We start from the raw sequence: 15,003 nt of genomic DNA, 5'->3' as shown, positions 1-15,003 counted from the left end.
AAAAATTTAATTATATTGTTAATTAATAAAAATATAAATAACATTTTATTTTTAGTATTACTATTTTTTTATTTTACTTTTAGATATTTATTTTTTATATTATTATAAAATTTATAATAACCATAAGAAATTTTTTCATATTTTGATTATCTCATAATTTATAATAAAATTTGAAAATTTTTATAAAAAATATTTAATAATAGATAAATGTAAGTAATATTGGCTTTGAATGTATTAATATTTTCTAATTAATTTAAAATTTAAAGTAAAATATTATTTATACTAAATGAATTATATAGTTTTACTTGGGAATAATCTAAATATTTTAAAATTGTTTAAAAATGTTTACGAATAAATTAAAATTTAATTATTAAAATTATTTTTAAAATTTATTAAAATAAATTAATTATTATTTTTGTTAATATATTTATATTTCTAAATAGATAAAAATATGTAAATAAATAAATTTTAAATGGTTATTAAATAATAACATTAAAATTTATAAAATAAATTTACATATTTTTTAGAACATCATTATAAAAATATTAATAATTATTATATTTTTAATATACAAATAAACATTTTAAATAATTAGTTAAAAATAGCAATAATAATATTATAAGTTTTAGACAAACATATATTTTTAAGAAAAAAAATTATTAAAATCTATAAAAATGATAAAAATTTAATTTGTTCTTTGCTTTATTTATATAGTAATAAAAATTATATAACAAAAATAAAAAATTTAAAATAAATTTTAATCCAAAATAATAAAAACTATATTAAATAAATTTATAAACCTATAAAATATTATATCTTATATAAATTTGAACTTAATTAAAATCTGAAATAATTATATTTATAATATAAAAAAATGAAATAAAATAATAGTAATTAAGAATATTTATATTTTTTTTCTAATATAATATTTATAGAAATTGTAATAATTCTTTATATATATATATTAATATTAAATTATAAAGTAAAGGATAATTTATTTTTTGTTTAATTATTTTTTATATTAAAAAACAAAATATATAATTATTAGAAAAATCTTTTAAATGGAACCAGTTTTTATTTAGATTATTGGAAATTAAATATACAAACAATGTTATAAAAAAATATATGGTTAAACTATTTCTTAATATCAAGAAGAAGATTAAATTAAATTTGAAAATTGTTTACAAATGACTGACTAAGCTTATAAAATTGTTTAAAATAGTTTCGTAAAATATATTTCTAATTTAGATGAAAACTATAAATGAAAATAATAATATTTAATTAAAATTTAGTACCATTATTATTATTATTGGAATCACATATAAAAATAATATAAATAAGCTTTTAAATTTAAAATTATTTAATTTTTTTTTTTAAATAAAGAACATTATTAATTTTTAAAAATTAAATTAAGAAAATAAATTATATATTTTTTTTATACATAAATATATGTTTTTTTATAAAAAAAGAAAATATATGTTTGTTTTTTATTTATAATAAACATATGTTTTCTTTTTATAAAATAATAATAAAAAATTAAAGAAAATAATAATAATAATAATAATGAAAAGATATATACTTATTACAAAACTTAAAATTTGAATTAACTTAAACAAAATAAATAAAATATTATAAAAATATTTAAAATATTTTGTTTATTTATAAAAAATACTAAGAGGAAAAAAATATAAAAAAACATTATAAAAAAATAAAAATAAAAACGTAAATGAATAATCTAAATAAAAATTTCATATTTATATTATTATTAATTTTAAATATAACAATAACTTTCCAAATAAGAGATCTATAATAAATTCTAACAATCTCAAAAAATCCCGTCCGAGTAGAAATATGTGATAACTCAGACTATACAGGTGAAATTTCCAATTCTCAAGTATAAGAAGCAATAGATAGTTATCAAGAATATCGTTCTAATTTTGGAGATCAAATAGGTATGGATCTTTTAAATGGGGATTATAGTAAAATATATTCTAAAATAGCTATATTAGTAATAGTAATAATTATTGGATTCTTCCTAATTTTATCAATGATTATTTAATGTTTAAATATATTCTGTAAAATTGGTAAATAAAAAAAAAATATATTAAATTTAAAATAACAAAAAAAAGATGCAGGTACAATTTTAAATAATAAATTAAAAAAAAAAAAAATGTCTGGAAATCTAACCCCTAAATAATCAAATAGAACTATCTTAATAATACTTTATATTTCTTTAATATTCGTAAGTTTAGTTACTTTTAGCACATCAATAGCAGGATTTATACATACAGGATCTATTAATACTGAATATTTAGTATTTATTTAAAAATAATAATCATATATATATGTACATATAAAAAAAGGGGTTGAAATGCTCCGTAGTATCTGCTTTAGATGATTTAAATAGTAAATAAGTGTCAACATTTTAAGGCTAAACTGCTAATTTTTTAGGATTAGTTTTGATATAGGAAACATTAAAATTAATATATTAATAAATTGAAGGTTTTCTTTCCGAGCTTTCTAAAGTAGGAAACGCAAGTGATATTTCATATATATAATCTGCCTAATAGACAATAGTTAACGGTGTGTATTAGTTAGAAGGATAAGCTTTCGGCTGGTATACTTATACGTAATAAGTGATAGCTTAAGGAAATACAGACTCTTAGTATTTCAAAGATGGTGTATACGGACCTGCTTCTTAGGCTGGGACGTTATTAAATAATATGGTTTATGTAATGTAGTAATCTTCTGATACTATGATTTCTTAATTGACTAATGCTAATTAGATGGCAAGCTCTATTATTGGAAATACTAATTTGAAAGTCTTTTTGGTAAATGGGTAGACTATGATTTCAAATACTTAATTTGAGATTAATAATTTGGTTTAAAATGTTGTCAAAATGACATCTGGATTAGATTAGGCATTTTCAATTACTAGTGGATTTCAAATTGCTTTGTATTCTTTATTTGTGCTAGTTTCAACGTCTACTCTAGTGTTTTTGGCTTTTAATCATTTCAAGGTTAAGTTTAATTTTAAAAATTTAGTTCATTTTTCGTGGATTTTACTTGGGGTTTGTACACTTATTACTATCGTATTTTGTGTTATTTTTGGTTTAATGTCTATTGCAATTATGGAATTTTGCACTGTAGCTGGAGATGTTTTAACTGTAAAAATAAATATACAAAGCTATATTTATTTTTTTATTAAAAATAAAAAAAAAAGAATCCTAAAGAGCTTAATAATTTTAAATTATTTCAAGGAGAAATAAAAGATTCTATAAAGGAATGCAAAAAGGAATTAGGAGGAAAGGGAAATATTTTAAAAAATTTTGGTTTAGATAAAACATTATAAGAATTGTAAGATGTATAAAATTAAATAAATCTCATAGATTAATCCAGTAGTCTAAATTAAGACGCATTGACCAATTTATAAGGATATTACAGATAAATAAGCCTACAACATTAATATTTAAGAGATAAAGGATATTTTTGGATTGATAATGATATGGATAATTAAGTTTCTTCTGGTGATATTTTCTTAGCCGACTAAATTGAAGCTTAAGCTTTTTTAGATGAGTTTTAACTTGGAATGTAAGGGAAGTTAGAACCACCTAATAATGCAGATTATATGGACTGTTTTAATCCTCAAAATGGTTTTTATGAGAAAATTGTATTCGATATTTTATAGTGTGATTAGGAGAATGAAATTGTTATTACCTCGGCTGTAAATTTCAATATTAAAATCAGGGGGAAAGTATGTATAGTGTTTCCAGCTTTGAAAAAAGATTAAAACGCATTGAATTATAATTCAAGGTATACAGAATGTAATTCAACTAATATTGGGAAAAAATTTAAGAAATTATTCCTTTATTTAGAAGAAGTTAAATAAATGGCTGAAAAGGCTGGAGATAATGGAAATATTAAAAATAGAATTGTTCAAACTCAAGAATTAATTCCTTAGATTGATGCTTTTGTTTTTGGATTAGAAAATTATAAAACTAAATTTAAAAATCTTTTAGTTTCTGTATAACCTATATTTAATTAAATTTAATATCTCTCAAATAATGTTAATTGTCTTTTTTTTGGTGATAAATTAGGTAACATATAAATTATATATATATTTTTTTATCTTTTTTAAAAGATGATGTTTATGATTAATTATGTGTTGTACTAAATGTAAGTATATATAGAACTTTCAAAATTACAATAGTTTTAGTTTTCTCAAATTTCTTTTTTACTTTATTACTTTATAAAGCTGCCAAAAACTTTTAGAAAAATTAAAAACATGATCTACCTTCTACAAATGCTTAAATTCTTCCTGATAGTTAAAATAATATTCCCAATCAAAAGGAAAATGCTAAAGTTAAAAATTTACTAGATCCTGTTACTAGTGATCCATAATATTAATAACTTAATGGAAGACCTAGTAGGCCATCAATTGGAGATTTACATGTTTAATCTGTTAATTAAGATTTATAAGGAAGTGAAAATTAAATGATAAAATAAAGATGAAAAAAATAAAAAATAGATATGAAATTATATATTATATAAATAAATATTTAGTTATTCAAAAATAATTTTATTTTTATATTATTATTTTATATATTATATTTTATATTTTCAAAAAAAAAAACATTATTGTAAAAAAATATATATTTATTTATTTTCTAATACATATATACATTAATTTTAAATAATTAATTATTTTATTTAATGAAATAAATTGTTCTAGATGCAGTTTTTGGAGCAAGATTATTTTATGTTTCATTTAATGGTTTTGGAATTTTTTTGATATTTTTATATAATAATTCAATAAGATAAGACATTCTTTAATTAAATTTAGTCTATCCAATTTTTTATTTTACACTTATATTTATTTCAGGTTACATGTTTTGGACTTGTGGTTAAAATCCAGGATTTGTAAAAATTAGTAAATAAGAAAACGATATATCAATTTAAAAATTATAAATATAAAATCCAAATGAAATTACTATTGATGATAAAGAATAATAAGGAGATTATATAAAAATAGAATAATAATTGTAATAATAGAAAGATAATATAAATGAATATAAAGCTCCTGATCTTTATTTTTGTACAAAATGTAATTAATATTGTCCTTATAGATCGAGACATTGTGATTTATGTGAAATATGTATTCATAAATATGATCATCATTGGTATTTTAATTATTAAATATATAAGAAATTTTAAAAGCTTTTGGATTGGTGGCTGTGTTGGAGAATTAAATCATAGGACTTTTTGGTTGTTTTTATTTATATAAACAATAGTGATTTTATTAACATTCATAAATGTAGATAGAATTATTATTATATAAATATAAATATAAATATAAATATAAATATAAATATAAATATATATTTATATATATATATATATATATATTAATTTTTTTTTTTCTTTTAATTTTAAATTTTTTATACTTAATTATATAAAAAATAAAGTTTTTTGATGCACTTGATTTATATTAATTTTCAGATGAATACGGTTAAACTTAATATACATAAGAATATGGTGCTTATGTTGTTTTTAATATTTTATTATTCTTTTTTATGATATTTACTGTATTTATATATATTTTTTAATTATTTTTTTATATATTATTATTCTAATCAATTATATAATTTAAGGGTGGATTATGTATTTATCATACTTTTTTGATTTCTACAAATTAAAGTACTTGGGAGCATAATAGAAGATATTCGATTTCTTATTTAAAAGGATATCCTAGTGGATATTATCCATTTAATAAGGGTTTTTTATAAAATATAAAGGTAATTTTTTTCCATAAAAACAATATATAAAACTGGAAAGTCGCCTCTATTTTTGAAGCTAAATAAATAACTAAAAAAATTTTAATATATGTGAAAATGAATATTATAGTTGTTGTTGAATTAAAAATAATTAATAAATATTATAATAATATTAAAATTTTAAACATTTATTATTTTTTGTTAAAAATAAATATAAAACTATATATTTATTTATTTATATTTATATTTTATAAAATATGTATTAAATTAGTTTATATTTAAGCAAAAATGAATAAAGCCCAGAAATCAAAAATACATTAATGCTTTAAAATGAACTCTAATTATATAAAGTAAATATTCCCCATTCTCCCAAGTAATATTAAACATATATTTTAATATCCAAATCATAAAAGAAAAATAAATAGTAGATTTAATTTTTACATAACTTATAAATACTCTCATAAACTAAACCCACACTCGAAAACATGTTTTTAATAGAAATAATAAACGAAGTTATATATTAAACAGAAACAGAAACATCCTTACTTAAAATATTTTACTAGAATTAACTTAAAGAAGATTCTAAACATTAAAAAAATATAATTTAGTATTTATTAAATGATCTAAACTCTTTTAATAAAGAAACAGAAGAATATATATTACTTAAATAATAATAGGACATTTAATGAATAAATAAAAATATAAAATTTGAAAATTAGGCATTTAATCATTATACAAACACCACCCAAAAAAAAAAAAAAACATTAATTAATATAATTCACTACATTTAAAAATTCAATGCCTATTAGATATAATAATGAAAAATATTTATATTAAGAATCTAATAAGGGTTTTTTCTAAATGATAAAATGTAAAAATAAGTTAATTTCTTAAGAATTAGAAAAAATATTGACTTTAATAAAAGAAACTATATATGAAAATTTATATAAATATTTTTATTGAGTTTTTTTTTTTTTTTTCATTTTCTTTTTTTATATAATTCAGCTTTTTATTATAATGATAAATCAAATTTTTTTATTTATTTTCCGTTTAATATATCGAATAATATATCCTCGTATATCTTTCGTCCTTAAAATTGATTTTTTTCAAAATTTATCCATATTTTACCAAACGAAGTTAACTCGGATCTAGAATATCCACCAAATGTTGGTTCTAAATTAGCAAATTCACTTATATGGAAATATTTTTTGGAAGGAATCTTTTATTTATTTTTTTTGATAAAAATATATATATATTTTTATCAAAAAAAAAAAAACAAAAAACCCAAAATGCATTAAAAAATTCAGCCTCAACATAATCTCCTTTTCTGAAAATTTTTAATTTATGAATAGTCCTTTTTGATATTACATTTAAAAAAACTAAAATTCCTATACCACATAATGAACATAATGAAAATTATAAACTATTCCATCCCCCAAATACTTTAATTATACATAATATTTAAGCATTTAAAAAGAATTTTTTTTACTTGGATATGAAAATTCTCCAACGGCTAAAAAAGTATTTAAAATTGTAAATAAAGTTCCTATTCTTACTCCGTATTTTAAATCTCTCTTTTATATAAATTCTTTTTTATCTTATAATAGTTTTTATTTTTTTACTTCTCCATTTGTATGTTAGAATATTAATGATTTATTTTCTTCATCAAAAACAAATATTTCAAAATCTTGATTGATTTTAGATTGTTTTTGATAATCTTTTTGTTGATTTTTTAATGTAGAGAATTAATTAATATATCTATAAGAGAATATATTATTATAAAAATTTTAATTTGATCTTAAAAATTTAGAAAATATCATTATTTTTATTTAATTGGTTATTTATTTATAAATAAATTAAAATCTTGTATTTTTTTTTAAAAAAAAATTAATGTATAACATCAAAAAATAAAGAAAAAATGTTTTTAATCATTAAAAAAAAAAAAATTAATCAATTATAAATGCATTATATAAAATATTATATATTTATTTATAAATCTTCTTTATAAATTTATATTTTTTATTAAAATATAAAATATTGAAATTAAAATATAATTTATAAATAATATAAAGATATTAAAATTTGAAAATATATGTTTTATTATTTTATATAATAACAAAATTCTTAATATTTAATTAATAATAAAAAATAAAAATATATATTTATCTATGTATATAATTTATATTAATAATTGTTATATTTATATTTACATTATTAATTGAATAATATAGAATAGATTTTAATAAAAAAAGAAGAAAAAATAAATACAATATAAATCTAAAATAAATGAATTAAGAAGAAACAAAAGAAATACCTTAAGTATTATCATAATTTATACAAAAATCATTTATTTTAATATCTAACAAAAAATAAGAAATTTTATATAAAATAAATTTTTATAAAAAAGAGTCTTGTAGAAAAAGTAGAGACACACGACAAGATAAATACTCTTTTCGATGAAGATAAAGATAAATTTATTGGTGAATTTACATGTTAATATTATACTATAATGAGAGGATATATAAACGGTTAAGGACGTTAATTACGTTTATATTATACTAAATTAGAGCCTAATGGTTTAAAAAAAGCCACAGTATGTATAGTACATGGTTTTGGTGAACATTCAGGCCGTTTTTTACATGTAAAAAAAAAATTAAATAATTATTTAGATATTTTTTAATTTGAAAAAAAAAAAAAAAAGATAGCAGATTAATTAGCAAAAGAAGGTTTTGTAGTATAGCTTATAGATCTAAGAGGATTCGGGTAAATATATGGGATATATAATTATTTACAATAATATTAAAAAAGGTATTCAGGAGGACCAAGAGGAGCTTCAACAATAGAAGAACTACACTAAGATATACATATGTTAATAAAATAAGCAAATAAAGACTTACCTTTATTCCTTTATGGACATTCTTTAGGCGGATAATTAGTGACAACATTTGCAATATAAAATCCTTTACTTAATATTGGAGGTGTTATTATAACTAGCGCTTTATTTGGGTTTCCAAAAGATAGATAGATGAACTTTTTAAAGATATTTATAGTAAAAGCATTGGGTAAAAAGCTAGAAGATATTGTTATTAATTCAATGATTAATCACACTGCATTAACAAAAAATGATAATTATATAAAAAATTGTTTCGGAGATAGATTAATGATACCATTTTTAGGGTTATTATTATAAAAAAAAACAAAAAAATATAAAAATTTAGGTTTAATATGGCTAAAAATATACTTGAAGGTACATAATTTGTACTTCCTAATGCTAAAAAATTTACATTTCCATGTCTAATTATACACGGAGAAAAAGATATGGTAACAAATTATCATGATTCTGTAATTTTTTATAATTAATGTTCAAGGTATATAAAATATTTAATTTATATAAAATAATGTAATTATAAATATTAAATAATTATTATTATTATTATTATTATTATTATTATTATTATTATTATTATTATTATTATTTAAAAAAATTATTATCTTTTATTCAAATTAATATAATATTTTAAATTATTATATTAAATATAAAAATTTTTATAGTTAAGATAAAACTTTAAAATTATTTGAAAATGGATATCATGAATTATAACATGATGAAGAATGTAATTAATTAGTATTTACTGTTACATAATGGATTTTATAAAGATATTAATAAGCTAAACCTTTTGGTATATATATATGTATAAGTTTATATATTTTTAAATATATATATATATATATATATAAATATGTATATTATATTTATTATTATTTTTTATTTTTCCATTTTTTTATTTTATCTTTTATTTTATTTTTTATTTTATTTATTATATTAATTTTTTTTAAATTGCTATTGTTTTTATTTATAATTTATTATTAATTTAAATTTATAAATTTTATATAATCTTTCTTTTTTTATATTTATTAATAAAATAATATTAATATTATTTATTTTTTATTATGGTATATTCTAAAAATACTTTATATAAAAATCTCTACATCACATATATATTTTTTTTAGTGATAGTTATTTTTTATAAAATGTCAGAAATAATAAAAAATAATATTATTAAAAATTTTATTTTATATAATTTATATCTATATATATTTTATTATTATTGGATAGGAATTCTTCCTAAAATTTAATGTGGATTAAATAATAATAAAACTAATAATTAATTTAAAAAAAAATTAGTTTTATTATTTGCATTTATATATTTTTTGCTTATTTTAAAGTATTATTTTTACAATTTTTTTTTATATATATTTTTATTTTAAAAAAAAAATTATAACCAAGATATAGAAATTAAAGTAAAGATTGGAAAATTTGGATTATTATGCCTTTAATTAAACTTTTATAAAAAAAAAAATGAAAAATTTATAAAAATTTTATTTCATCAATTTTAATATTATTTTTAATATTTATTTAATACATAATAATTATTACAAGATTACAATTAATAATTAAATTTTTAATTATTTTATTATTTTATTATATTTTAACGATTAAATAACAAAAAAATTATAGATAAAAATATATAATTTACAAATAAATAATTTATTCATACTATTAAAAAATATTTAAAACAATATAACCTAATAAATTAAATTTAAAAAAAAATAAATTTTTTTCTAAAATACTAAAGAATATTTCATTTTTTAATTTATACTTTTCCATTTGATATTAAATCAATTATTTATTATGTAATGTTATTTTTATCATTTTAAATTCAAATAAATAATATTAAAATTTATAATAGTAAACTAACTATAAAAATAAGATAGTTATATATAATTATATGTATATTAGATTCATTGTTTTTAAATAAAATGTTATTAGTTACTTATTTTTATTTGTAAAAAGTTATATTTATAATTTTAAGCCAAAAATTTTTCTTTATATTCATATATAAAAAATAAATATAATAAATATTTATTATTATTTTTAAAATAGTCTAATGTTTTAATTTGATAAGATATAATACTTGAAAACTTAAAAACTTACTTTGAAAATTTAAAAAAAAGGAAAATGAAAATTTCAATAATTAAAATTAAATGTAAACAATATTAAAAAAAATAAAAAATTATAATTTTTGTATGATTCTTAAACAGAAAATGCTACAAACTTAACAGGTTACAATAATTATATTTTTAAATATATAACACATATTACTTTTATTTTTCTATTTTAAGTTTATTTTAAATTGAAATAATAATATAAATATTATTTAATTCATATTTGTTCAATATTTAAAGATCAAAATAAATAATTTTAGTAAATCATAAAATTTTAAAAAAATGTTTTAATTTTTATAAAAAATATTAAATGAATGTGATTTATAATTTATTATAATATTAATAAATAAAATAGCCTTATATAAAATATAATTAAAATAATATTTGACAGCTTAATAATTATTAGATGAATGCTAAAATCTTCTTTTCGCAAAAATCTATAAAAATTAAGATATTTAGAAATTTTTAATGGTTAGTAAATTTTAAATAGTAAATAATATATTATTAACAAAATATAATAAAATAATTATCATTATAAAAATGTTTAAAAATTATAAAATAAAATATTTTATAGATTATTTAAAGAATTTCAAAGATAAAAAAAAAAAAAAATAATAAAATTTTAAAATAATATAGTAAAATGATAAAGAAAATCATATTTTCAAATAGATAGAATGAATAATTAATAATTTTTTATTATATAAGATTTTAAGCATAAAGGTTAGCCTTTATTAAATTAATTGTGTGAAATATTACAATTTTAAGTATTTTTGATTAAAAATATTATGAAATTTAAATAAAAAATGAAAATTGATAATAAATAAATTTATTAAAAAAATTAAAATTAATAGAAATAGAAATATATAATAAATGCTAAAAATAAAAAAATATTTAATATTAGATTAAATGATTAAAAAATATAAAATAAAAAAAAATAAAAAAAAAATTAAAAAAAAAAAAAAAATTTAAAAAAAATATCTATTATAAAAAGAAAAAAAAACTAATATAATATAGATAATTTTTTAATTATTATAAAATAAAAAATATAAATATAAAATAATCATGTAATTTATATAAATATATATAAAATAATATATATATATATATAAATATAAATATAAATATAAATATAAATATAAATATAAATATAAATTTTTTATCTATTATTTTAATTTTAATTTTTTTTTAATTATTTTTTTTTTTAATATATTTATAATAATTTTTTTTTTATTTTTATTCTTCTATTTTTTTAAATTAATATTTACAATTTATTATTCATTATATTTGTGACTTTTTTATATATAATTTTTTATTTAAATTTTAGTATTCTTATATTATTTTACTATATTTATACTGCATTTTTATTTATTATCTTATTTATTAATTTAACTGTATTATATATATTTAACATTTAATTAAATAGGCAATTTATTATTAAATTTAATTATAAAATATATAAAATTATATAAATATAATATTATTTTAATTACTAATAATAGAAAATAAAAATGGTAAATTATTTATGAAATATTAAATTTAATAATGTTTAAAATATATAGTAACAAATATAAGAAAAACATGTTGGTAAATACTCTATTGAGGTATCTAATTTAATTGGTTAAGGAGCTTTTGGTAAAGTATACAAAGGTCGATGTATTGAAAATGGATAAAAAGTAGCAATAAAATAATTAGACAAGAAATCTATTTAATCTGATGAATATTTAGTAAAAGGACTAATTTATGAAATATAAATTCTAAAAAAGTTAAAAAGCCCGTACGTAGTTGAATTATTAGACGTTTTAGAAACTGCTAATAATTATTATTTAGTATAAGAATGTTGCGATGGTGGAGATATGAGAAAAATTTTAAAGCTTAGAGGCTATTTTTATGAAGATGAAGCTTTGGAGATCCTAAAGAATCTTTTATGTGGATTTTTAGATTTGTTAAAAAATGGAATTATTCATAGAGATTTAAAACCTGAGAACCTTCTAATAAAAGATGGAATATACAAATTGGCTGATTTCGGACTTTCAAGGACTGTTGATAATTTCCAAAGACAGCAATTAACATCTGTTGTGGGAACTCCATTATATATGTCTCCTTAAATTTTAAGAAGAGAAAAATATGTAATATTATATAAAAAATATATTATTTTATATATACATATAATACATATATATATATATTATTATTATTTTTTTTTAAAAAAAATAAAAAAATAGACATCTAAAAGTGATTTATATTCTTTAGGATTTATATATTATGAAATGCTTTATGGAAAACCTCCTTTTATTGGAAATTCTGAATATGCTCTTGTATAGAGTATTTTGAAATAAAATATTGACTTTCCTAATAAATTTAATGTTTCTGAAAATTCATAAGATTTTATTCGAAGATGCCTGAGAGTGGAAGAATCGTAAAGATTAGAATGGGCTGAAGTCTATAAGCATCCTTTATTGTAAGGTTATTTTTAAAAATTCAATATATAAGATGAAAAGATGGAAGATAAGGCAATGCAAGTTATAAATAATTTAAAGACAATTTATATATAAGAATAAATTTGATATTTAAGAAATATTTTAATAGTTGGATATTTCTAAAGATAAAAATGTAGAAATTAAAGAATTTTCAGAATTAATGAAAAGCATTGACCCTAATTTAGAAAGGGCTGAAATCGAATTTATTTTTAATAAATTTGATGTTGATAAAAGTAATACTATTACTTTTAGAGAATTTAATTCTTATCTTTAAATTGATAATAATGATAATAATGTATAAAAAAAGTATATTATTTTTATAATTAATTTTTATTCATATAAATAATATTTGATTTATAATATATACGTATATTTATAGTTTTAATGCTTCTAATACTTGTATTTCCTAAAATAATTATGAAAATGAGCAAAAAGCTTTGAAAGTTATATAAAAACTATAATATGCAATCGAAAAATAAAATGTGGACTTAAAATTATTGTTTGCTAGGTATGATAAGGAAAAAATAAAGAATTAAGTGTCGATGAATTAGGAACTCTTTTAAGAAAAGTTTAATAAGATATTTAATAAGATGAGGTTTAATCTATTTTTACAAAATTTGATAAAAATAATGATAATTCTATTACGTTTGATGAGTTTTGGTAAATATTAAAAAAAAAATGATTATTAGTGTATTTTTTTTCTTTCTATTAAATAATATTTTTATGATATTTTTTTATTTTATTTATATAATATTATATAATAATTATTTTATTCATTTATTTCGTATTAAAAATAAACATTTTTTTGTTATTGTTTGATATAAAATTATTTAACTTTCTAAAATAAAATAAAACAAACAAAAAATATTTATTTTTTCCAAAGATAATTTATACTTTAGCATAAATTTAAAGAATTTTTTTTGATGAATATTTAAGCCATATTATTATCAAATTATATATGAAATATTCGCTATTTTTTTATTAAAAACTTTATTTTTATAATATAAAAAAGCTCCGAGCATTAATTATTATTTAAAATATATTTTTTTTCTTTAAATATACTATTTTACTCATACAAAAAAAGAGATTACAAAAAAAAAATTTAATGATTTTTTTTTTTTTTATTAAAAAAAAAAAATAATTATAAAAAACTAAAAATAAAAAAATTACTAAAAAAAAAAATATATATATAAAAAAAAAAAAATCAAAGAGGATCATGGTGACTCATAACAATATAAAATGCAGTTTCTATGTCAGTAATTAATACATTTCTATCTTTAACTTCAATTCCAAATTCTTTTTCTAATGCTTCATGAATTTAAACTGCTGTACCAACATCTGAAAAACCATTTTCATCTCTAAAATGTGTTTTAAAAGTGATTGGTACTGGTTCCCATCTTGCTGGATCATATTTTCTTAATCTTTCTCCAATACATTTAATAATTCTTTTTGCTGTTATCCCAGGCTTTAATTTTAATTATTTGTTTTTTTAAATTATTTTAATAAATATTTTATTACATTTGCTTAAACTCCACCAAAAGAACTTTCGGGGAAAATATAATATTTTTTTGGAATTAAATTGAATTAAGATTATTAAAGTGCTAATTTTTGAAATTTTTTTTATAAATTGCTAAACATCTTTTCTTTTTTTTTTTTTTTTGAATATTTTTAATTATTTTTTTCTTTTTATTTATAAAAAAAATAATTATTATATAAAATATAATTTATTCTTTTTTTATTTTTTT

General features: G+C 16.1%; 1 protein-coding gene across 1 annotated transcript, besides 29 other annotated features; it reads left to right on the top strand. All coding sequences in view use genetic code 6, as the record gives it.

Annotated features, from left to right (window-relative positions):
- Positions 1–42: 42 nt before the first annotated feature.
- Positions 43–106: a microsatellite.
- Positions 107–355: 249 nt separating this feature from the next.
- Positions 356–394: a microsatellite.
- Positions 395–1,453: 1,059 nt separating this feature from the next.
- Positions 1,454–1,529: a microsatellite.
- A 641-nt stretch (positions 1,530–2,170) lies between these two features.
- Positions 2,171–13,871, top strand: IMG5_153450 (protein kinase domain protein; the record flags this gene model as incomplete). Its single annotated transcript, XM_004030761.1, has 13 exons — positions 2,171–2,314; positions 2,364–3,167; positions 3,224–4,097; positions 4,142–4,483; positions 4,883–4,920; positions 5,466–5,585; positions 8,182–8,415; positions 8,476–8,951; positions 8,993–9,116; positions 11,633–12,172; positions 12,341–12,907; positions 13,004–13,564; positions 13,638–13,871. 12 exons carry the CDS (start codon positions 2,171–2,173, stop codon positions 13,343–13,345), a joined length of 4,605 nt encoding a protein of 1,534 aa, XP_004030809.1. The 3' UTR covers positions 13,346–13,564; positions 13,638–13,871.
- Positions 4,577–4,621: a microsatellite.
- Positions 5,333–5,403: a microsatellite.
- Positions 7,793–7,867: a microsatellite.
- Positions 8,149–8,178: a microsatellite.
- Positions 9,195–9,251: a microsatellite.
- Positions 9,294–9,337: a microsatellite.
- Positions 9,456–9,527: a microsatellite.
- Positions 9,520–9,591: a microsatellite.
- Positions 9,520–9,610: a microsatellite.
- Positions 9,527–9,607: a microsatellite.
- Positions 9,534–9,587: a microsatellite.
- Positions 9,830–9,884: a microsatellite.
- Positions 11,686–11,743: a microsatellite.
- Positions 11,694–11,756: a microsatellite.
- Positions 11,703–11,745: a microsatellite.
- Positions 11,703–11,756: a microsatellite.
- Positions 11,711–11,756: a microsatellite.
- Positions 11,853–11,934: a microsatellite.
- Positions 11,944–12,019: a microsatellite.
- Positions 11,960–11,993: a microsatellite.
- Positions 12,900–12,941: a microsatellite.
- A 512-nt stretch (positions 13,872–14,383) lies between the features above and the next one.
- Positions 14,384–14,437: a microsatellite.
- Positions 14,385–14,462: a microsatellite.
- Positions 14,390–14,456: a microsatellite.
- Positions 14,409–14,463: a microsatellite.
- A 485-nt stretch (positions 14,464–14,948) lies between these two features.
- Positions 14,949–14,983: a microsatellite.
- Between the last annotated feature and the right edge of the window lie 20 nt (positions 14,984–15,003).

The sequence above is a fragment of the Ichthyophthirius multifiliis genome (assembly GCF_000220395.1).
Source record: "Ichthyophthirius multifiliis unplaced genomic scaffold scaff_1120509251171, whole genome shotgun sequence".
Lineage (NCBI taxonomy): Eukaryota > Ciliophora > Oligohymenophorea > Hymenostomatida > Ichthyophthirius > Ichthyophthirius multifiliis.
Note: the sequence above shows the minus strand (reverse complement) of the source record. Positions and strands in the feature narration are given on the sequence as shown.